We start from the raw sequence: 25,823 nt of genomic DNA, 5'->3' as shown, positions 1-25,823 counted from the left end.
AGTCTTTCACCAACGAATAGTGGGATTGATCGTGACATATAACGCCTCCACGGCTGAAAGGGTGAGCATGTTTGGTGTGATGGGGATTAAAACCTGTGACCCTCAGATTACGAGTCAAGTGCCTTAGCCACCTGGTCATGTCGGGCCTGACAGTGGATGGTGTTAACTCACTGCATTTCCCTCTAGTCTATCACTTCAAAATCAGGAACGGCTAGCGCCCATAACGCTCGCGTTATATTTGCGTGAAATTCAACAAATAACGATATTTTTTATAAATCACTAATTATAATAAATACCAAACTAACCTTTACTTAAATATTTTATATGATTAATTAAACGAATGACTTCAATGTTGAGAAAAGCACAATTGTACGCTAGTGCGACTGCAACATATTAAGCAGAATTGTTATTAGTAAGTGGTAATTCGCGTTATTATGCTTTATTTACTGCATTAATATAGTTTAAACTTGACTGCTTATGGAATTAATCTTTACTGAAATCGAATGATTTTTGCGTAATTTACAATTATTAAAATTGTTCATTTGAAAACTTAATATCATTTTAAATTAAAGATTTTTTTTGTTCTATGCTGTCGCGTGATGATAAAGTGTTGTTTAAGTGTGTTTGTGTGCGTGTATTTTTCACAGCAAAGCCACATCGAGGTACCTGCTGTGTCCACCAAAGGGAATCAATCAAACATCCGAAAAATTACCGCTGATCCACCAAAAAGAAGGGGGAAAGCTACTGTAATCAGAAAAGTGTTTGTAATGTATGTTAAAAAAATAGCATTAAAATACTGAATTTAGGTTCCCCTTATAATTACATTTACCTTATTTACTCGTTGGACAGTTAAAATAGTGATCTTTACTTGTATTCTTTGAGTCACTAATCTTAGTATTGAAGTTATCTCATAAATAACTGATGAATAATCACAATTGACTTTAGTGCTTTTGCTGTGTTTAACCCTTAAAGCCGTCAGTGGTTTACGCTTGATGGGATAGCATTGTACGAAACATGTTCACTTATACGAATTATTAGCGACTTTTTTTTGCGATGTACAAACATCTTTCTCGCGAGATTGAAATAAATTACATAAATGTATCTCAGCTCTTTACATTGACGATGGCAACAACGTGGTAAGGTTATAATAAACTTTTTTTTAGCAAACACGTGTCTTATAACACTTCATGCCAAACGTTGTCAAGTTTAGATTCCTACTTTATCTTAGTTATTTATTTTGCTTACAGCAAAGGTTCTTTCATCTTTCATTACTGAAGTGTGGTGTGTCGTTATTCGTTAGCAGCTTTCAGTTCACATAATCGCTCATAAGATTTTTCACATAGATTTAGACAAAAAAAAAAAGGCTTGCGTCACTAGTTCACAGACAAGTCTAACTTGTTGTTGAAAATAAAGGGTCAAGTTATTTTGTTTAAAGAAGTAGCAGTGTATGGTTCACCTGAAATATTTGATTAAAACCTAACGTATAGTACTTGAATTAGACTGGAATAATCAAAATGGCAGAGTACAGATATACAGTTACCATATTTCTAAGCACGTGCTACAATAATACATCAATCTTTACGTACATTTTTATTTATAGTGTTTCAAACAGCTTTTATAGTTATATAATTAACAAGAAGATATTAGTAACATTAACGCTGTTTAACTATAAAGTTCTCCATAAGTATGGGGTTACTATGTAAGCAAAAGATATTTGAAAACACCATACCTATGATATCACTCCATTACTATATGAAGCCTAGTATTAAATATAGATGAATTTTTAAACAATCGAAATGCGCACCGAACACCATTATACAAATATACAAGGCTTACATCCGTCCACTAATAAAGTACGGATGTCAAGTAACATACAATATGTTAAACAACACACTCCAGAAAATCCAAGTGCAACAAAACAGAATATTAAAATCTGCATTCAGCCTACCATCATTTACGCCAACAAATTATCTACACCAAATTAGCAATTTACCAACTATAAGAGATAGAATAACAGAACTTTCTTTCAAATATTATCTAAAAGCAGAAAATGGAAACAAACTAACGGCATCACTGCACAAATTATCAAGTGCACCAACAAAATACATATCACCTTACAACATATTTCAAGAATCACAATCCACTCAACAAAGAATCTAAATAAATAAAATCCATGTCATTAATGTGAATCCTTTTTTTTTTCAGATACAGGGCACACGACAGGCAGAACTTTCGGCGCCTGTCCTGTGAAAGTGGGTTTTCTCGGAGCACTCCCGTTTCCCCCCCCACATCAAAATCTTTAGGCATTGGATTTCTAGATCCCAGCCCAGGCAACTCTTTTGCCAGACCCTGAATCGTGCCGTTTGGTTTGATTTGATCTGGATTTGAATCATATTCATGTTCACATCTGCTCAACTTCTTCCTTTCGGGACAGGTCCCGGCCTTTCTTTCCGCTGCTGCCTTTGCCTCCACCCAAGACAACATTTAGAGAGACATCCTCCACCCAAAAAGTCAAGAATAATAACAATAATTAATTTATTAAATAAATAAAAAAAACAAAAAAAACACCACTTAATCTTAATAACAATCCACGAAAGGGGACGAAGAGGAACCACAACGTTCCTGAACACCCCGGTTGGGGAGAGACCTCTTCTGATTTCTCTCTCTCTAAACTGAACCCCTGCCACGTTAGTTTAGTTTAGTTTAGATGAATTTATAGATGTCAAAAAAGCATTCGACAGCGTATGGCACAATGCCATCAAATACAAACTAAAACACCTGCAAATAAATCCCACGATAGTTAAATGGATTTCAAATTTCTTAACAGATAGAACAGCACAAGTAAAAGTCAATAAAACTATATCCAAATCATTTAATATAACCGCAGGAGTGCCCCAAGGATCAGTCCTCTTTCCACTTCTATACATAATTTTCGTCAGTGACATACCTTTCCCAAATCTAACACACACGCATAATCCACAATACGCAGACGACATCGCTATCTGGAGCACCTCCAGAAACACAGTGATGGCCATGTCTCGCGTACAAGAATCACTAAACAACGTCTCAACATGGAGCAACTAGTGGAGAGTTGTATTAAATCCAACCAAAACACAAGCAATTACCTTCTACAGGAAATTAAAAAAGCAAAGGAAAAATCTAGAAAAAATAAAATTATCTCTCGGAAATACAACCATTAACATGAGCAAAAACATCACATTCCTTGGCATCACTTTCGACACAAAACTAACATGGAAAAAACATGTAAACAATATACACTCATCAATTAGAAAAAGGATTTCACACCTAATGACTCTAACCAGTAGACAATCAAAATGTTCACCAAACACCATTATCCAAATATACAAGGCTTACATCCGTCCACTAATAGAGTACGGATGTCAAGTAACATACAATATGTCAAATAACACACTCCAGAAAATCCAAGTTCACCAGAACAGAATACTAAGATCTGCATTCAGTCTACCGTTATTCACGCCAGTAAATTATATACATCAAATTAGCAATTTACCAACACTAAGAGATAGACTAACGGAAATATCACACAAATATTATCTAAAAGCAGAAAACAGAAACAAACTAACGGCATCACTATACAAATTAACTAGTGCACCAACAAAATACATTTCACCTTACAACATATTTCAAGAATCACAAATTACACAACAAAGTATCTAAAGAAATAAATTCATGTCAATAATAATGTATTCCTTTTTTTTTCCAGATATCAGGCACACGATAGGCAAAACTTTCGGCGCCTGACCTGTGAAAGTGGGTTTTCTCGGGGCACTCCCGTTTCCCCCCACAGCAAAAACTTAGGCATTGGGATTTTAGATCCCAGCCCAGGCAACTTTATTGCCAGACCCTGAGTCGGGTCGTTTGAATTGAATTCATGTTCATATTTGCTTGACTTCTTCCTTTCGGGAAGGGACCTGGCCATTCTCTCCGTTGCTGCTTTTGCCTCCGTCCAAGATAACATTTAGAGTGACATCCTCCCCAAAAAAAAAAGAGCCAAAAATTATTTAATAAATAAATAATAAAACTAAACCTAATAACAATTCACGAAAGGGGACGAAGAGGAACCACAACGTTCCTGAACACTCCAGTTGGAGAGAGAACTCTTCTGATTTCTCTCTCTCTAAACTAAACCCCTGCCACGTTAGTTTGCTTGTTTGCTTTAGATGAATTTAGTATAAAATATAGATAAAATTTTGAATTCCACCCTTATCTCAATATGCAGGTGATATCGTTATTTGGAGCACCTCATGCAACCCTCATACATTTTCACAAAGCCTATAACCTTTCTAGGCCTTACCTTAACTCACAACCTTTCCTGGACTCCACATTTCCAGAAAATCGCTACCAGCAGAAGTAATAGAATCTTCTTTCTGAAACGTATTAGCGGCCCCAACAAAGGCTGTTCTCCAAAAACCATTATTGCAATATATAAAGCATTCATTAGACCCCTGTTCGAATATGGTAATGCAGCCACATGTAACATGACCGAAAGACAATACTCAATATTACAAAACCGCACCATTAAAATTGCTTTCCGCCTCCCCAACAACACTCCCGCAACATACCTCAACTCCTTAACTCAACTTTACCAATTAAGGATCGATTGATCAAACTCACCAAACGTTATTGTACTAAAGCTTCTGATAGAAACCTCCAAACTCGTCAATTATTCCGAATGGCAGATACCCCTCATACCTGGATTAAGTATACTTCACCATTAAACTGGACCACTAACCATAGTGACCAATACTAACCATCAATGTTAGAACAGACAACATAGTGTTATCCATTTATGTGTCATTAATGTTTTTTAACTTTCTAGGTTGGGCACTGGGTGGGTATTTATTTTTCGGCGCCCATCCAGTGAAAGTGGTTTTCTCCGGGTACTCCGGTTTCCCCCACATCTAGTTTCTCGTCATTGGATTTATAGATCCCAGGCACCCTGGCCCTGAAAGGACCTTCTGTTTCTACTCCTATCTCACTCAACTCCCCTATCTCGCTCTTCCTTTTCTTTCTTTCCCTTTCTTTTTTTTCTCTTTTCCTCTTTCCCTCTCTCTTTCTCTCTCTCTCCCTCTCTATCCATGTCCCTCTCTATGTCACTGGTCCCCTTAAGAATGTGTGACCTGCTGCAGCTCGTGATCATGATGACTGTCGTCCAATGCCGACCAGTCCAGCTCACCCGCTCCTCATCTTTCATATTTTATATTCTGTCATACATCAGCCAATTCGTTCTTCCTTTCTTCATGACACGTTCTACCTTATACATGTGTGGGGCTGAAGAGAAACAAAAGTTTCTGAGCGCCCCAGGTTTGCCTTAGGGGTCTTCCCTAAGGTTTTCAAAACCTAAAATACTACCAAATCTAAAATAATAATAAAAATAGATGAAATTGTTAATTTTCGCATTATACGAAGTTAGAATTTTTTAAAGGTGTGGTTTGTTATTATTATAACTGTTGTGATTTATTTTTTATCCTTTTATTCTATTTATCATTAACCATTACAATTCTAAATTTATTTTGCTAAAGTGTGATGATGTTGTGTCACATTCTATCCGAAATTTACTCAATCATAACCTCTATCGTAATGATCTTTACGATATTCATTTAAAGCTGCTAAAAAATATTTGCATCAGATGGGATTTAAGTGCCATACACATGACGAACTCGCTGTCAAAAAAGAAGGAATAGTGAGAATGTGATTTTGCGATAACGGGACGGGAGCCATGGATTCACATTTCGACAAAATAATGTAAACCGTTCTCAATCCTAATCATCATTATCTGTTACATAGTATTTTGTAAGTGTTTCCTTTGTTCTACCAAAGGGATGGAATGTCTTTTTATACAAGTACCATTGTGGATAAATAGTATAAACAGACAAAATAGAAACGTTCCATTTGTAATACGACTTTTCAAAATTAAACTAACTTATTCTCAACTTTGTTTTAGTGTATCATGAAACAGAAAATGAGTAGCCGCTCGAGATATTTTAGTCAAAACGAAATTTGTATCGAAGGTATTATCAGCTTTAAATACTCCAGGAAATTAGAAAAAAATATCAAACTATACAAGACAATTAATTTATTTCAACGCTTAAAAGAAATGTGCTCAAGGAAATACGCAATTTAAAAGACAACAAAATTTCATTCTTTATTGAAACAAAATAAAACAGGCACTCTTAACTTCATGTGTATGCAAAACTATGTAAAATGTAGAAACGTTCTTTAACACTTATCAAGAGTGTTTCAGAAATCCTAGTTTGGTTTGGTTTGCATTTCACACAAAGTTACTCGAGGGCTATCTGCGCGAGCCGTTCCGTATTTAACAGTGTAAGACTAGAGAAAAGGCAGCTAGTCATCACCACCCACCGCCAACTCTTCGGCTGCTCTTTTACCAACGAATAGTGGGATTAACCGTCACATTATAACTCCCCAACGGCTGAGAGGGCGAGCATGTTTGGTGTGACGGGGATTCGAACCTGCGACCCTCAGATTACGAGTCTAGTGCCTTGAGGCCTAGAAACCGTAGAAGAGCGAAAGTTTTGAAAGGCAACCATTACAGTGTGACGAGTAGATAGTCTATCGGGTAAAGTATTACCCAATTGATGTGTCCTACTCAAACTGTTAATTTATTTTAGCTTCTTTTTATTATTAGTTTGTTTAACGTAATGTATATCATTGGATGTGGATTATAGTTTACAAAAAATACAGGCCTGGTATGGCCAGGTGGTTGAGGCACTCGACTCGTAATCTGAGGGTCGCGGGTTCGAATCCTAGTCACACTAAACATGCTCGCCCTTTCAGCCGTGAGGACGTTATAATGTGACAGTTAATCCCACTATTCGTTGGCAAAAGAATAGCCCAAGAGGTGGCGGATGGTGCTGATGAGTAGCTCTCTTACACTGCTAAGTTAGGGACGGCTATCGCAGATAGCTCTCGTGTAGCTTTCGCGAAATTCAAACCAAACAAAAAGTACAAAACATAGTTTCTTAAAAATGCTAGTACTAATCCACAAAACATTGAATACTTTGTTGCCTTTTGTTGTTTCTATCTTTTCCGGTAGAGCTGTATATTTGTGTTAAACGTTCTAACAAAAAAGGCTTAACAAAACCTTAACCTTAAGAAATAAACAAGTGTACTGCTCGTTTTATTGGAGATACTTCAGAATAAATATGGCGACGCCAACTGTCGTATATCAGTGCGATACATGGAAAAGAAAATCGTCTATCTGCTAGTCGTTACTACTGCCAGAATTATGGATAAATGAATACAATCATAACAAATTACACGCCACTATGTAATATTTATTTGGGACATTCTTACTTTTTATGTACTGTCGAGATCATTCAAATATTAAAATAGTTTAAATGATTTAATAGAATGGGTAACATTTGTCATTTACAAAAAAAATAGGTGATTATCAAAGGTACACCAAATTTATCTTTTATTTCATCATCTTTTCTGTGCCATCGAATGGAGTTTCTACAATCTGCCATTTTGATCTTTAGCATGTGTTTTTTGTTCTCCTTATGCTTGCAAAATTATTATTCTTCTGACAAGACTTGATGGAGACTTAAAAATGCAGCCCTTGCACAGTGGGGCTATCTGGTTGATTAGTTGTGCCTGGTTTGGATGGCAACATTTCTACCATTGCTGACAACCACAATGAAATGTTATTTATTTATTTATTGTAACATGATATGCATGTAGTTTTTGAACAACACATTTTATGCGTAGAATTTTTGCAGTACGTCTAAATATTACATTGAAAAGTCTTGTAAATTTGAAAAAAATACAAAAATATTCCATCGAGTGCCATATTAGGCACTGTCATTCTTCGTACAGTTTTCTTCATTTTATTTTAGCCTAATGTAATGTATGGCACTAAATGTGGATTACGATTCAGAAATGGTATTTGATTGATACTGCAAGTACTAACGTCTAACTACTTCTTTGGTTTGAGACTATCTGCTACGTCATTGTACTGTAACACTTACTATTTAGTGCTTTTTCGCAGATGAATCAAATATTCTATTTCAGACAACCTAGAGCCATTACTGCCCTTCGAAGCAAAATTGCATTGTGGCCATCTTCCAAATGAATGTTCATGGGAAGAAGCGAAAATTAAAATTTAAAAAGTTAATAATGTAACAATTTTTTTTTTAATTAAGTATTGTATTACTTCACTTGAATAAAAAACAACAACAACAACATTGTTCTAGGTATTATACACTAAACTAAGATTCCTGAAGTTGGATATTTGGCACTGATTCTGCTTATTTTTTTTAAATACAATCAGCGCCATCTAGAAATTCTCAACGCTGTCGATTGAACTGTGTTAGTGATTGCTCATAATTAGGTTTGGCATTGCCTGGTGGCTGAGGCACTCGACTCGCAATCTGCGCGTCAATTATTCTAATGACGTTACCGAACAGACTCTTCCTTTCGTCTTTAAGGTTTGTTTTGTTTTAAATTTCCGTACCAAGCTACACGAGGGCTATCTGCGCTAGCCATTCCTAATTTAGCAGTGTAAGACTAGAGGAAAAGCAGCTAGTCATCACCACCTATTCCTAACTTTTGGGCTACTCTTTTAACTAACGAACAGTCAGATTGACCATTACTCATAACGCCCCCACTGCTGAAAAGAGAACCATGTTTGATGTGACGGGAGATTTGAGCTGAGCACCGTAGCCTTCTGGCCATTCTGGGCCATTTCATCTTTGGGGAGCGTTGTAAGGTGAAGGTCAGTGCAATTACTCGTTGGTAATGAGTAACCCGAGTGGTGGTATTGATTAACTGCCTTCGCTCTTATCTATTACCTTAGATGGTTCTCAAGTATCTTTGTGCGAATTTAACAAACAAACAATTACTCACAATTCCAGCTTCTATAACTGCTAATTATAAAAGTTTGTTTTCGTATGTAAATCAATGTATTTCACACTAGATTGTGAGTAATAGAACAGAAGACAAACCATTCCAATAACCGTAAAGTTCGAGTAAGTAAACAATCACAATATTGTTCCAGAACACTGTTTTTACCAAGAGTTAGGTAAACTCGTTTGGATCCCCCAGTGGCACAGCGGAATGTCTGCAAACTCACACCGTTAAAAATCGGGTTTCGATACTCATGATGGACAGCGCACAGATAGCTCCTTGTGTAGCTTTGTGCTCAATTTTAAACAAAACAAAAAGAATATTTTTGTAAATATTCGTAACGAATATTACAAAAGAAGAAGAAGTTTGAAGTGTAGCATTACAAATAAAATATACCTGCACATCTGTGATGACGAAAAACTCCCTTGAAGTAAAAATGTGTCCTCAAGACAGATGGTATGGGTATGAAAACTTTAATTAAAATAAAGTGCAGAACAACGTTTCGACCTTCTTATGTTAACCTGAAGATGACCTACGAAAGTCGAAACGTTGTTCTGTACTTTATTTTATTTGAAGTTTTAATACCCATACCAGCAGTCTTGAGAATACATTCCTGGACATCACATCTGTGTCACTGTATGATGGGCCCGGCAAGGCCAAGCGTGTTAAGGCATGCGACTCGTAATCTGAGGGTCGAGGGTTTGCATCCCCGTCGCGCCAAAAATACTCCCCCTTTCAGCCGTGGGGGCGTTATAATGTAACGGTCAATCCCACTCTTCGTTGGTAAAACAGTAGCCCAAGATTTGGCGGTGGGTTGTGATGACTAGCTGCCTTCCTGCCTTACACTGCTAAATTAGGGACGGCTATCGCAGATAGCCCTCGAGTAGTCTTGTGTAAAATTCAAAATACAAACAAACCAACAAACACTGTGTGATCAAGATTATTCACGTAAATATTAATCCGCTTGTGGTATCAAAACACGTTCAACAATCAAGTGTTAAAAAACAGAGGTATAAAACTGTCTCGAAATGTGCTGTAACAATGAGAGTTAAAATGATGCTAACATTGTAATTAACACTGTTTTCAACTCTCATTTTTTTGTTTATAACATACTGCTATAAATTCATCTTAGTCATCAATTGTTGTTATCACAGCACAAGTATCTAACAGTCGAAGTACTTATTAATACAGCATAAACATCTAATTATAGAAAAAGTAATTGCGAAAACATAAATATCTTGCTATTAAAACGTTATTCGTAAAGCATAAATCTTTGGCTTTAAAATTTTATTACTAGAGCATAAATATCTAGATATTGAAACACTTGTTATTACAGCATAAATATCTGGCTGTCGACACAGTTTAGCACTACAACATAAATATCTAGATATTGAAACATTTATTATTACAGCATAAATAACTGACTATCGACACAGTTCAGCACTACAACATAAATATCTAGATATTGAAACTTTTATTATTACAGCATAAATATATAGATATTGAAACATTTATTATTACAGCATAAATAAATGGCTATCGACACAGTTTAACACTACAACATAAATATCTAGATATTGAAACATTTATTATTACAGCATAAATATCTGGCTATCGACACAGTTTAGCACTACAACATAAATATCTACATATTGAAACATTTATTATTACAGCATAAATATCTGGCTATCGACACAGTTTAGCACTACAACATAAATATCTAGATATTGAAACTTTTATTATTACAGCATAAATATATAGATATTGAAACATTTATTATCACACCATAAATAATTGGCTATCGACACAGTTTAGCACTAGAACATAAATATCTAGATATTGAAACTTTTGTTATTACAGCATAAATACCTAGATATTGAAACTTTTATTATTACAGCATAAATATCTCGCTATCGACACGGTTTAGCACTACAATATAAATATCAAGATATTGAAACTTTTATTGTTACAGCATAAATATTTGGCTACCGACACAGTTTAGCACTACAACATAAATATCTTGATATTGAAACTTTTATTATTACAGCATAAATATCTGGCTATCGACACGGTTTAGCACTACAACATAAATATCTAGATATTGAAACTTTTGTTATTACAGCATAAATATCTAGATATTGAAACTTTTATTGTTACAGCATAAATAATTGGCTATCGACACAGTTTAGCACTACAATACAAATATCTAGATATTGAAACTTTTATTATTACAGCATAAATATCTGGCTGTCGACACAGTTTAGCACTAGAGCCTAAATATTTAGGTATCAAAACACTGCTACACACAGCACTAATTTGGTGTTAATTTTAATGTTTAAAGTTGATATCAGGTTATCACTAGTGAGTTTATTTGTTTGAAAACTTTTTCTTCTTCCTGGTTAGAGTGTGACTGATTTATTAATTGACAAGAATGGTTTTGTTACTGAATTGTTAAAATGTATTTTGAAGAACTCGGAAACTGTGTAGTTGACCATAAATTTATGTATATATATATGTGTGTGTGTTAATATATACTTCAGTCAAAACTATGATTCAACAAATAAACTGATAAATGAGATTTAATATAACTATAACTTATAGCGTGTTTAGGCCGTGCATGGCAAGATGATTACGGTGGTCGACTCATTATCTGAGAGTCGAGAGCTCGAATCTTCATCACACCAAACATGCACCCCATTTCACCCGTGGGAAATATTGTAATGTGACGTCAATTCTCCTATTCGTTGATAAAAGAGTAACCCAAAAGTTGGCGGTGGATGGTAATGACTAGCTGCCTTAAACTGCTAAACTAAGGACGGGTAGCGCAGATAGCCTTCGTGTAGCTTTACACGAAATTAAACAAATAAATCTATTGTGTTACAATTTTGTAATTGTTATTATTGTTAGAATTATGATAATAGTGGTATACTAAAAATAAAGTTAGGGTCAACTGCTTAAGTCATTACTGTCATTAAGTTTGTTTTTCTTACTAGTTTATTTTGTTGTCGAATTTCCTGAATATTGAAATATAAAAAATAAGGAGTTTATTATTTTTTCTGATCTAAGCAGTTTACAGTATAAGTTTGTTGTGACTGAGAAAGGGAATGCAAAATGCAACTGAATACGTACTACCCAGTGTGAAAGGTCATGTGGAAAGCGTCAGAGAAAATTCGTAAAATAAATTGTTTGATATTTCAAAACAAAAATTACAAGGAACAAAAATTAATTAGCATGAGATATTTGTATTGAACCCAGAAACATCAGAGATGTTCACATTTAAATGTTCAGATTCAGACTGAAATATTTATATTGAGTAAGAAAACACTTTTAGATGTTGAGTTTAAGGCTAGAAAGATTATGATATTTAGATTAAATTAAGAAACACCATGAATTGTGTAGATTGAGTTTATAAACATCTTTAGATGTTTATTTATATTAAGTCCAGACTTTAGAAACCCCTTAAGATGCTTACGTTGAGTCCAGAATATTATAAACACCTTGAGATGTTTATATTGAGCCCATACTTTAGAAACACCTTAAGATGCTTACGTTGAGTCCAGACTATTATAAATACCTTGAGATGCTTACATTGAGTACAGACTCTAGAAACACCAGCAGATGTTAATGTTTAGTCTATAAATACCACGAAACTGTCATACTGAGTCTAGAAACATTTTGATATGTTAAAATTTGAGTTTATAAACATCTTGAGATATTCATATTGAGTCTAGAAATAACTGAGATGTTCAGAATCAGTACATAAACACCTTGGGGTGTTATATTTGTATTGGTAGTAGAGTTTAGCTGATTACTGTTAACAAGAAGGAAATACATTAAAAATTAAAACCACTAAATGTTGTGAAAGATAAACTTGTGGGGAATTAATAGTTAATTGACTCTTCTTAGCTTCTTTTAAACAACGTACGTGGTTTGGTTTAAATTTTGCGCAAAGCTACATGAGGGCTATTTGCGCTAGCCGTCCTAATTTAGCTGTGTAAGACTAGAGAGAAGGCAACTAGTCATCACCACCCACTGCTAACTCTTGGGCTACTCTTTTACCAACGAATAGTGGGATTGATTGTGACATTATGATGCCCCCACTACTGAAAGGGCCAGCATGTTTGATGTGACGGGAATTCGAACCCACCACCCTCGAATTACGAGTCGAGTGCCTTGTCCATCTAGTCATGTCAGGCCACAGCGTACCTGACTTAGATTTTCACATATGAAAAGTAATTTTTGTCAACAACTTATGAAAATCAGAATCTCTGTTGCAGTAGTATATCCGTACCTTATTTATAAATTACTTACTGTGGGAATTCTAAATGATAGAGCATTAAGTATTGTGCTAAATGGTTAAATATGCAATGTATATAATAAAATATGTCCAACATAAGCACTCTCGTGGTGACAATATTTGACTTGATATTGATACAAGGTAAACTTTAATTAAACGTATTTTCGAAGCGCGAACATGAAGACATCGGTGAAGAAATGGAAAGCTTCGTTCGGTTGTCCAATGTTACGAAATATAACATATTTATTACTGTCTAACTGCGCCCCCGAGAATAAATACGTTGATACGTACATCTGGTCGCTTCCCTTCTTCTTTGTGGGTATTTATTTGGGTATGTTGAAATACCCAGAAGGATCAGGTGCACAAGACTTTGTACTCCAATCCTAACTTTTATGTTGGCGACTAGTATGTTGTTGTAGTATGTTTGGGCCAGAGTAACCCTTAGTACTCCGACTCTTTTCAGGGTAATGTACACGTATTGTCTTGACTTGCCCCCCCCCTTTACTTCTTTTATATATATATTTATTTTCATTATTACTTTTATTTATTTTTTATTTTATTTTTTAAAAATATATTTATATATATATATTTAACGGAAAAAGAGAAAAAAATTATAATACAAAAAAACCCACAAAACTATGAATATTATCCTAGTTTTAAACGTCCAGTGCATGGTGGCTAGCTTGATTTATATTTCTTAAATATATATTTATAGGAGAGAGGTACTTATGACTATGTTCATCACGTACGTGGTATTTGTCGAGATCACATAATAAATCATTTTATGCCAATTTTTATTAAAATAGTTTAGCGCATTATGTAAGAGTCTTTCAGATATTGTGTCTATGTTTGCATACTTGTGCATGAATGTGGATGAAGTGCTACGTGGTACTTTATAAACTGAAGTTAATATTGAATTTTGTATTTTTTGTAGTTTGTGTAACTGTTTTTGTGTTATGTTTATCCAGACTAGACAAGCGTATTCTGTTATAGGCCCAATGTATGTTTTATAGGTTTTTATTATATTATCAGGTGCCTTGATTTTTACTTAAAAGGCTTCTTGCATAATTTGCTCTTTGTCAGATTCTACTCAGGATGTTCTTGGTATGCTGTATCCACGTCAATTTGGTATCGTAAGTTAATCCTAAAAATTTAGCAGAAGTAGCAGTCTGTAAAAGTGATCCGTTCATGTATAACTGTGGTGGATCTATTTTTCGGTTTATTTAATCTGGTGAATAATATCACTTGGTTTTTCGGAATATTGATTTTTATTCTATATTTCTGGCAGTATTCTTCTAAATTATTTAGGACTGATTGGAGGTTTATTGCTGTTATTTAAGGAGTGAGGGTACTTTTCCAGACTGCTACATCGTCAGCAAATTCTGATGCAAAACCTAAGTTTAAATCCGACAGTGGCATATTACTCACATACATGATAAATAATACAGGGCTAACTACTCTGCCCTGTGGGATTTCTGCCTCAGGTGAAAAGGACCCTGAGTGGGCCCCATTCATATCTACTTTACACGTTCTATTGTCCAGAAAGTTAGATAGCCAGCGAATATTTCCCTGGGGTAAATCCATTTCCGTTAATCGGTGACGTAATCCGTTATGCTAAACCGTGTCGAATGCTTTCTCAATGTCGAGAAAGCAAACTACAGTGCATTCGTTTTTGTTAAAGCTGTCTGTAATTGTTTCAGTTAATCTGATTAAGTGGTCTGTAGTTTGTCTACATTTTCTAAATCCGTTTTGAATTTCGGGTAATTTTGAATTTACTTCTAAGTATATAGATATTCGGTTCCTAATTATTCTTTCTAATATTTTGCTGATGCAACTGGTTAGACTAATTGGACGGTAATTGTTTGGTTTATTTGCTGGCTTCCTTTCTTTCTGGAACATTAACATTACTCCTTCCTTCCAAGAAACAGGGATATATCCAGCTGAAAATGATAATTTAAATAGAGCTGTTAGGTGTTCATATAATTTCTGAGTACCATTTTTTAGGAGGATGGCTTGTATACAATCTTCTCCAGAAGCTTTGTTTTTTGTGCTTTTGATCTGGTTTAAGGAAAATTTGTTGTTGTTTTTTTTTTTTAATTTCGCGCAAAGCTACACTAGAGCTATCTGCGCTACCCATTCCTAATTTAGCAGTGTAAGACTAGAGAGAAGGCAGCTAATCATCACTGCCCACCACCAACTCTTGGATTACACTTTTACCAACGAATAATGGGATTGACTGTACATTATAACGCTCCCACGGCTGAAAGGGCGAGCATGTTTAGTGCGATGGGGTTTCCAATTCGCGACTTTCAGATTACAAGTCGGGCGCCCTAACCACTTGGCCATGCCAGGCCTTCGAAAGAAAGGGAAGATCGCTTGTTTGTTTTAGAAACTTCACGTAAAGCTGCCCAAGGGTTATCTGTTCCAGCCATCCTTAATATAGAAGAGATAGACTAGGAGGAAGACAACTAGTCGAAACTACTCACTGTTAACTCTTGGACTACTTTTTTACCAACGAATAGTGAAATTGACTGCAACATTATATGGATGACAGAACTAGAACCCCCCGCTAGTACAGCGGTAAGTCTACGGATTTACAACGCTAAAATCAGGGGTTCGATTCCCCTCGGTGGGCTCAGCAGATAGCCCGTTGTGGCTTTGCTAAAAGAAAAAAACACACACAGAACTAGATCTTGCAATCCGCAGGTTACGAGTCAAACACTCTAACTACCAGACCATGCCAGCCAGTCCCACTCTCTTAGAAGAACTACTACTTCAACTTGTTATAAATCTGAAATTAATAAGGATAGAGTCACCAGAACAACAGATCTTAACATATTAACTCACTCAGATAACAACACAACCTCACTCAAATGTTAAACTCGTTACTTCAATCAGACGATAACGCATTGCTTTATTCAGGCAAGCCTAGTAAATTATCTGTACAATATTCCAGTCGAATTTCGTGCATGGTGAGTGCCACACAACGTCAGATACACTAAAGACAACCATGTGCAAATGTAGTAAGAAAAAAACATTACTGAAACGAAAGAGAAAGTGAAATGTATTTTATTACACTCGGTGAAACCATGAAACTCTGGTTAAAGACACGAGAATTATAAAATCAACAAGCTAATCCTAAATTGCTACAAGCTCAAGAGTAGAATTAGATTTTACATACTAGTGATAAATTTAGGTTATCCAGAGCACAATTTCGGCTGGTGATTCTAAACTCGGTCAGATCTTTAAATGGGTTAACACTTGACGATAACTTTCGGGTGCATGGTTGCAGACAACACGATAGTCTTGGGAATTTTTTAGACTTGTTAACTGAGAGTGCTATCTCAGTGCTTTACTGAAGTGTGCGACTGTTCCTAGTGCAGCACTTGCATAAAATTCTCGCCTGTCTGGACAATGGTCAAACTAATTTTGTAGCCACATAAATATAATAACATAAAGTATTTAGATGCAAATATCACGCGTGATTTGATTACCAAGATAAATTATCTACCAAAAAAGGAGATACTGGTTTTTGAAATTTATAATACCTTTACCTCCCTTTTTGGGAGAAAGAGTAATAGCTTTTACATGTACATACCTTAACCTTCCTTTGGGTGGCCCCCCAGTGGCTTAGCGGTATGTCTGCAGACTTACAACACTAAAAACCGGGTTTCGATACACGTGGTGGGCAGAGCACAGATAGTCCATTGTGTAGCTTTGTGCTTAATTCAAAACAACAACAACACCATCCTTTGGGTAAGGTAATGATTTGAGGAGTTTAAAATGAGGCACATAAATTAGCTTGACAAATAGTAAGTTCCTAGTGTAAAGGTTAAGAGGCCCGGCATGACCAGGTGGTTAGGGCGCTCGAATCGTAATCTGAGAGTCGCGGGTCCGAATCCACGTCACACCACACGTGCTCGTCCTTTCAGCCGTGGGGACGTTATAATGTTCGGTCAATCCCACTATTCGTTAGTAAAAGAGTAGTCCAGGAGTTGGCGGTGGGTGGTGATGACTAGCTGCCTTCCCTCTAGTCTTACACTGCTAAATTAGGGACGGCTAGCGCAGATATCCCTCGTGTAGCTTTGTGCGAAATTAAAAAACAACAAATAAACTACAGTTTAGGTAAACTCGTTCTTTTAAAATTAATTACAGACAGATGTCGTAGAGAATAGGTACAAAAGTGTTATATTTTCTCCTTTTGGCTATATTTTAGTACCGACAAAAGTTTCCAACACTGTTTAAATTTCGCCCAAAGCTACTCGAGGGCTATCTGCGCTAGCTGTCCCTAATTTAGCAGTGTAAGACTAGAGGGAAGGCAGCTAGTCATCACCACCCACCGCCAACTCTTGGGCTACTCTTTTGCCAACGAATAGTGGGATTGACTGTAACATTATAACGCTCCCACGGCTGAAAGGGCGAGTATGTTTGGTGCGACCGGGATTCAAACCCACGACTTTCAGATTACGAGTCGAACGCCTTAATCCACCTGGCTATGCCGGGCTTTCCAATACTGAACACTTTGGTTTTTAGAATGTTAAAAATGATATTTTTTGTTAGATTTCCATAATTTGGGTCAGTAACTTAGCAACGAACGAGCAAAACACGTTATACGAATGACTAACTCTCATTGTTCTCTTTAATTTTGTTTTTCTCTGTCTTTATCTATACCTACACATCTTGGGGACCATTTTTCATCGCTGACAAATTTCTAATGGCGCATTAACATGACGTATTTATTGCCTTACAAAATCACAAGTCACAGACTAGTATAGTATATCACGACATCTGAAGTTACATTAGAAAGATCACTCATGTGATATATTGTCTTTCCAAGAGTAATGCCAAGCCGAAGATGAGTAAATAACTTAATGGATAACCGTAGAAATAGCAGAACTAGACGAGGACTTTTCAAACAGAAAATTTACAAATTTCAAAGAGTTGAGCATCGGTTCGATTCTGACAAAAAATCTCTAGATAATGTGATACAGTAAACTTATGAAGATCACGAATCTTCCCCCCCCCAAAAAAAAAGTGTCCAAAACTCGTGAGAGCCCAGTAAGTATCATCAATCCACTTTGGGGTATTGTTATAAAAAATAAAAGACTCTTTTCGTGGATTTAGTTCTGAAGTTCTGGTTTGTTCTGAATTTCGCGCAAAGCTACACGAGGGCTATCTGCGCTGGCCGTCCCTAATTTAGCAGTGTAAGACGAGAGAGAAGGCAGCTAGTCATCACCACCCACCGCCAACTCTTGGGCTACTCTTTTACAAACGAATGGTGGGATCGATTGTAACATCTGTAATGCCCTCATGGATGAAATGCGAGCATGTACGATACAATGGAGAATCGGACCCGCCACCTTCAGATTAAAAGTCGAGCGCCCTAACCAGCTGACCATACTTCAGTAGTGAACAAGAACTTATATATATGCATCGGGTCTCATTAGCTCTTATATAACTCCTGTTTGACCATAAGGGGTTTAATGCTTTAGGATTACTAAGTATTCAGACTCGTACACAGGATGTCAGAAGGAAGGGGGGGGAGCTCTATTTGTGAAAGATCAACAGCAAACATATTCTATGGGGGTCTGGAGGAATGCGACTATTTCAAGCCAAAAAATGCTAATACTTTATCATACGAATGCAAAATATGTTGAAAACGTTAAATGTCATAAGCAGTAGTAATACAACAATAGAGTTACATTTTTTAACATAATAGAAATAGGAGGTTCAGATGAACCTCCCCTGAGTACGTTCGTTGTATTGTACAAGTTCTTCTGGATCATTAACTATCGTTACTAGATATTGTGCAGGTGCCACTGGATCATTAGGTATTGTAAAACGGTGTCAGAGTCACTAGGTACTGTATATTTGCTCTCGAAGTGCTGGATAGTGTACAATTCATGTGGGATTACTAGTTATTGTACAACGATTCCATTATGCACACTATGACTTTTACGTAGTTTTCATACGTCGTAACAACGTATATAGCTGGTGTATGTGTACAACTCTTGACATATATTCCATGAGTGGGTGTACTTTCTGCTTGCAAATCCCAAATTCTCAAAGATCTTCGGAGAACCGGATGTTTACGTTCACATCAGGTTATTAAAAGTTTACACACACACATACATATAACCACGTTTTAAATCATTAACCTAGATTAGGAATTTCTATTCTAAATCAATACACATGCTATAGATCAATCATTTATTACCACTGTAACAACAAACACTGCAAAAGCAAGTTTTTACTGATATCTTTTAGGCACCTTTACGTTCAACTTTTGGTGAATTAATATCAGCCACCAGTCGAATAAAACGAAACTATTGTTGATAATATGAAGAAGTTAAAAATGTCATTAACTTAATAATTCGTGCAAGAAACAAACTCACTAGCAAATTTCGTGTATTAGTTCGCTTGTGTTATTTTATTCAATGGTATGTATAAACGTCATCTCCATCTCGCGTCTCGTGCAGACAAACCACTATACCCCACCTTAGGCTAATTAATACCGAGAAAAGGAGGGGGGGGGGCTGGCTGAGTCACTGTACTTCACAGGTGTTTGACATGGGAGTAGCGGGGGCACGTGAAAGCTTGCATGCCTTCGCAAATTTGGCACGGGAGGGGGTCTGTAAAGAGGTTGTATGACCATATACGCTACTAACGAAATGGTTTAGCAAAGAACTGACTTGAATAACATACAACACAGAAGTAGAAATATTGTAGAATGATCACACAAGAACCTGTGTATAACAGAAATATATAAACAGAGCTGCGAAAATACGTATAAAACTTCATAAAACACTGAATAACATGTAGGTTGAGAGAAAGAAACAAGAACCGGTTTGATAAAGAACATATAGTGAGTGGCATGGGCTTAAATATGAATTGAAACGTATCACAGATTGTTCAAATTACTGACTTTTCATATATGTACATGACCTTGAACCCGTCTTTTAATTATATAACTTAACTCTTCTAGATTTGTCTGCTTTAAAATTGGTCGTTTGGCAGCTGCTACGTTGTGCGCAATTGCTGCTGTATTTCAAAGTGAAGAAAAGGCATAGATATAATTATAACCATCTGACTTGTTTGGTAGTTAGGTGAGAGATGAAAGCCTTACGTATTTAACATTTTCGACCACCGGTACTTAGTGAAACTGTATAATTACAGAATCGGAGACAACAAAGGCAATTGTACGTTTCACAAATATTTCATATATTACTTCCACGATTTCGTCATTAGAGGCGAATATATAAATAGAAATAAGTTTTATTGTTTTTACGTTTGGTAATTGAAACATATTAGCATGGTATGTTTTCACATACGTCATAACCGTTGGATTATCGTATAAAACATATGTATGTATATGTAGGTGTGGAAGTGTGTGTGGGTGTGCGCACACCACGTGCACACGAATCTTGTTTTCTTTTCAGTTTTTCTCGGGATAAAGAACGTGCTGTACTCTGACTGACAGTTTCGAAAGCTTTATTTATCTCGTGCCAAATACGAAGTTTCCTCGCCTTCAGAATTCCTATCAAAGACGAATGCTCTTCGGCAGCGTTTGTGTATTCTTGTACGTTAACGTTGCTTCCAGAAAGATCTGCCCGAAAATCTTTTTTGAGTGGGAAACGCAGATTTAGGACAGTAAGCACACAGATGGTAAAAAGACTAGCAAGACCTGTTTCGTTTGCCATAGGCTGAAACTGTTTTGTAGACATGATTTACACGACTTAAAATCCATCACATACTTGTTATATTTTTATGCACTATAAACTTAATAAACGTCGCTAAGAACCTTGTCCTATCGAATTATACCTTTAAATCAAAAGCACAGTGTGCATAATACATAATTATTATATTACAGATCGATTCGTTTATATATATATAATTCTAAGAGCAAATATTTTTAATTGTTATTTCAGCTAAACAAGTACTTTATAGTTAAAATAATAGTTATTTAGAGATTCGAATCCTCGTCGCACCAAACATGCTCGTCATTTCAGAGTAACCCAAGAGTCAGCGGTGTGTGGTGATGACTAGCTGCCTTCCCTCTAGTCTTACACTGTTAAATTAGGGACAGCTAGCGCAGATAGCCCTCGAGTAGCTTTGCAAGAAATTAAAAAATAAAGTTATTTAGAGTCGCCTTCTATTGGAAGATAAAAAAATCGCAGAATTTTTTTTTTGTATAACCAGACAGTTTTTATATTTTAGAATGTAATGTAAGGTAAAGTTATACTCAGAAACTAAGAAAACTTAGGTCCTGTTTAGTGTCAAACAGTTACGAGCTGTAGTGAAGCCATTTGCTTTCTTACTTCTAATTTATGTTAAAGAGAAAGATAATGGGGAAGGTATATTGGGTTACAAAGACAAGAAAATGTAGGCTTTAGAATAAGTTAAAACATAAAAGGAAAGGTATGGCAAAGCTTGTAAATCATAAACGAGTGTTTGGTTTCACACAGACAAATATTCAAATATGGACCTTGCACTACACGTTGAAATGTGATACCTAAAATGTGAATCTGAGCTTGATTCTAGCAAACTTAGAATATATCCCGGAAGTTTATTATGCAACCAAGCCATGAATGTTTTATAATCACTGTTAAGTGTTCATGCATACGTTATTATGATTTATGGAAACAAGTACGCAGTTGACATTTTTTAAAATAAAGAGAATCGAACATCCATGTGGTGCAACATATGTTCTTAACAAGCATAAATCTCGTAAACGAACCATCAAAAACAACTCTGTTTCTCGCAACGTTTGATAAATTTAAGAGCAAACCAATTATTAAAGGTCATAATAAAACAAACATCCAGCTTGAAAATTTTTCTCCGAGTACATATCGTTTTTTGTTTTTTTTATTTAGGTTTAAAAGTATTTGAAGTTGGTGGGGATGGGAAACACAGAGTACAATCTATACATATCTCCCGCGGTTATGACCCCTGAATACAAATAATTAAAATAAATCACTTAGTCCAATCTTATTTACGAAGATCTTAATCTTCAAGCGAAACGGACGTTGCTTCTCACGCGCATTGATTGTGATACACGATATAGGGATATCATATATACTGTATTTCCTGATAATGGAAAATTGTATACATTTATTTCAAATACGTTGTACAAAAAGTGATTATTTTCTATAGCATAGTTTAGGTATTTAAAATTACTTCTTTCAAGAATTCTTATCACGTGGAATGTAAAACCGGAAACGATGCTTGACGTACTGTTGAACACATGCCTTTAGTTAAACATCTCGTTGACACTCGCGCACACACAAGTACAATGAACATTTATTACACGGTATCAATACCACTTATGGATGGCCATGGTGGATATTTAAATGATAAATAAGCTTATAGATAGAAACATACATGAAAACAACAACACATAAATCCTGCTATACCAACTAAATATCCACGACGAGGGGGAACTGATCTAATTTATATTCTGTTTTGTAGATTTTGTCCACAAAATCGCGAGTTTCCAGCACTTCACAGGTCACCATGTTAAGACTACACGGATAAAACTGTCATGTTAAATAAACCTACCTCATTTGAGGGGAGACGAACTACCCCAGTACTCCGTCGCTTTTCTCGAAGTTTTCGTTTTTCCCTTTGGGCTTTTCCTTTATTTACATAATTTGGTTTTGGAGATCGTTTGTCCTTAGCTTTAGATGTAGTCGCTTTTTGGAGTGATACATTTGGTTGGTCAGTTGTGGAGAGTGAATTGTCGGTGCCAACAGTGTAACTTACGACGTATCCGTCACTACCCAGCCCGTGACCTACTGCAGCCGCACCCTGGCCATTGCCTTCCGTGTCGCCTGCCGTTTCGTCTGCGACCGTTCCTTCTTGACTCACGAGCGACAGCACGTACCCCGTGCCACTTGCACGAGAATAACTAATTCGCGATGATTGACAACGTTCTACGTTATTGTGATCGTCTGGTCCCAAGTCTGTTGCCATGAGATATTCAGTGTTGTTCTTGCGATTAACGCGAAGAGATAATTTTATTCCAACACTATACACTTGTCAACCGTCAGCACCTGGACTGATATGACGTGGCAAACAAATATCCACAAGTTATACCACCTCCACGAGAAGAGCTCGGTAGCTTTCTCGGGTCCGTGTTCGCAGGCGGCTCAGTCCAACCTTCAACTACAACCTTATTGGGTAATGACACGACGAACTTGGTTTGTGAGCATGCTATGAATGACTTAATACAGACTTCAATCAGTTTGGACCGGTCTTTTGTTAATTTATGGAGGAACGTTAAAAAGCCGGTTAATTCTGTGCTCAACATAACCACTAGAACTGCGGGTTACTGCATGTCTTTAATATCCCTTGAAAAAGAAAAACAAACAAACCAGAGAAATAAACGTAACATAATCTTATCAGGTCTTAAATAAATGGGTAATATGGTGTTTTTCATTTCTCAAACCACAGGATGTCAGAATAGCCGGTTTTCTGCTTAAGAAACGAACTGACTCTTCTTTATATATTCTGTTGTTTTCGCTTATTTGTTTTTTTCAATCTCATTAGGGTTACGTCTCTAAGATACCCACTGTGCAGATGTACGAACAAATAGTCCAATTATTAGGCTTACTCTTAGAAGTAGGAATTTCTATTACTTCTCTAACGAAACGATCTATGTTAACATTTTCTAGTATTTCTTTTCTTTATGTTCCAAGTAACTCAAACGACTTTCAAATGTTTTTTGTAGTTGAAACATCAGAAAAAAAAATCAAAACATTGTAACTTATTTGGTCGTAATTATCTCGGATTATTAAGGTTTTGTGAGATGATATTTATAAAATAAATCATTGCCATTTTGATTATCGTAAACACTTGTGTTTAGTTTATTGGGTTTTCTTAAACACAATGGACTGTTTGTGTTCCACCCACTAAAGGTTTCAAAACCCGATTTTTTTTTCTCTTGTGAAATAAAGAAACTAATAAATTTTAAATCAGAAATGTCAGCTTACTGGTGTTGATTTGTATCTATAGACGTGGATGTTCTTTATTATCTAATCTACCAAACGACTCATTCAAATGAAAGTGTTTATTGTTTATATCCAAAAGTTGGACGAATGTGTAAGTTAAAGGCTGAAAGCTATTACCTTACATTTTATAAATTCTGTTCAGTTTTTAAATGCAGTGGCCTTGGATATCAAGTGGCTGATGTACATTTTACTATCCAACAGATAAGATGGTATTATAGGGTTAGACAAGCTATAGGTTGCCATTCGAAGAAATTATATAGTAAAAAAACATAAGCTTTAGTGTATGAATATTTTGTTTCGGAAAGGGCTGTTACACGTGATTTTCAATGGCATCACACTACTTACATGAACGCCAAACAATGTCAAAATGTAGTTCTGATACATGCCGTTCCACCAACTTTATTTGTCTCGTATTAAGTCATTTCCCGCACTTTCAAGGAAGTTTTAACGTTTAAGTTGCTCGCTTAACACGAAAATTAACCCTTAAACGGCAACTATCATCAATTGATGATGCTGTCTACAACATTCCCGATGTTTAAGGATTAATACGCCCTCTGGTGAAACAAAAATATAAAGATCTAAGTTAAAAAAACGAAACAAAACCAGTCTAGTACAATATGGAAATTTATATAAAGTATAGACAAAAACATATCTCATGAAACTTATAATGTTGAATGAGCTTACCTGAAATTTAAAGTGACTTTTAAAGATAAAATTTATGAACCGAAATGTCTTATAACTATGGGTTGGGGTGAATCTTAAGTAAGAAACTAGAACAACTAAAATAAACTGTACTGTACGAAGGATATTGTATAATAAACTTATTACTCCTAATTCAAGAATTGAGCTTAAAACATTAAAATGAGACACACTTTAAAACCTGTGGACTCAACAGATAGCTCGATGTGACTTTGCTGTAAGAAAACACACGCATGCTTTGTAATTTACTACACTCAAGCTTTCAGTCAAACCCAAAATACAAGAGTAAAACTATATAAAATGAAATGTATTGCACGTGGGTTTTAAGGATGACTGAAAAATGAGTAGTCATGTAAAGTATTCATCGTTCAGAGATTGTGTAAGTTCCTCCCTCAAATTGTAAAAACTAAATAGAACAGCATCCGCGAATAAGAAACATTGTAGTACGAAAAACGTTTTGGGTGTGAAAGAAACCAGTTTTGGCTACTAGTTTGACAAACAAATTTTATTATTTTCTCTTCCACTTATGTCTGTATTACATGAATCTGTTTAAAATTTAAATTCTACGCAAGTATTCACAACTGATCTAAAATTATGGGATGCTCGTCCTTCTTTCTATCAGTGGCAGTTAAAGTGTTAAACTTCTTCTGTCAACAGTTAGAAAATCTCCAAAGTTATCTAACAAAAATTGACTAATATACATTGAATATTGTAAGAAACATTGCTATGACCATATTATGTGTTTCTTTATGGCATAGCGCTACGCTTAATTAATTGTAATAAAAACGAAAGAAGAGTCTCTATAGGATATACGTAATTAAATCTGAACTCATTACCAGAAGCAAAGAAAAATAAATTAGAGACACATAGGCCCAAGATTATAAGAACAAAACCTGCACAATTTAAGT

The 25,823-nt window shown here is 35.7% G+C and overlaps 1 protein-coding gene across 1 annotated transcript in view; it reads right to left on the bottom strand.

Annotated features, from left to right (window-relative positions):
* Positions 1–23,682, bottom strand: part of LOC143239223 (uncharacterized) — a 56,492-nt gene extending 32,810 nt beyond the window's left edge. Inside the window, exon 1 of the mRNA XM_076480116.1 lies at positions 22,766–23,682. Coding sequence (XP_076336231.1) covers positions 22,766–23,179 — 414 coding nt within the window. The 5' untranslated portion in view covers positions 23,180–23,682. The remainder of the gene's footprint in view (positions 1–22,765) is intronic.
* Positions 23,683–25,823: the final 2,141 nt, after the last annotated feature.

The sequence above is a fragment of the Tachypleus tridentatus genome, chromosome 13 (genome assembly GCF_004210375.1).
Source record: "Tachypleus tridentatus isolate NWPU-2018 chromosome 13, ASM421037v1, whole genome shotgun sequence".
Lineage (NCBI taxonomy): Eukaryota > Metazoa > Arthropoda > Merostomata > Xiphosura > Limulidae > Tachypleus > Tachypleus tridentatus.
This window is presented reverse-complemented; position numbering and strand designations above follow the sequence as displayed.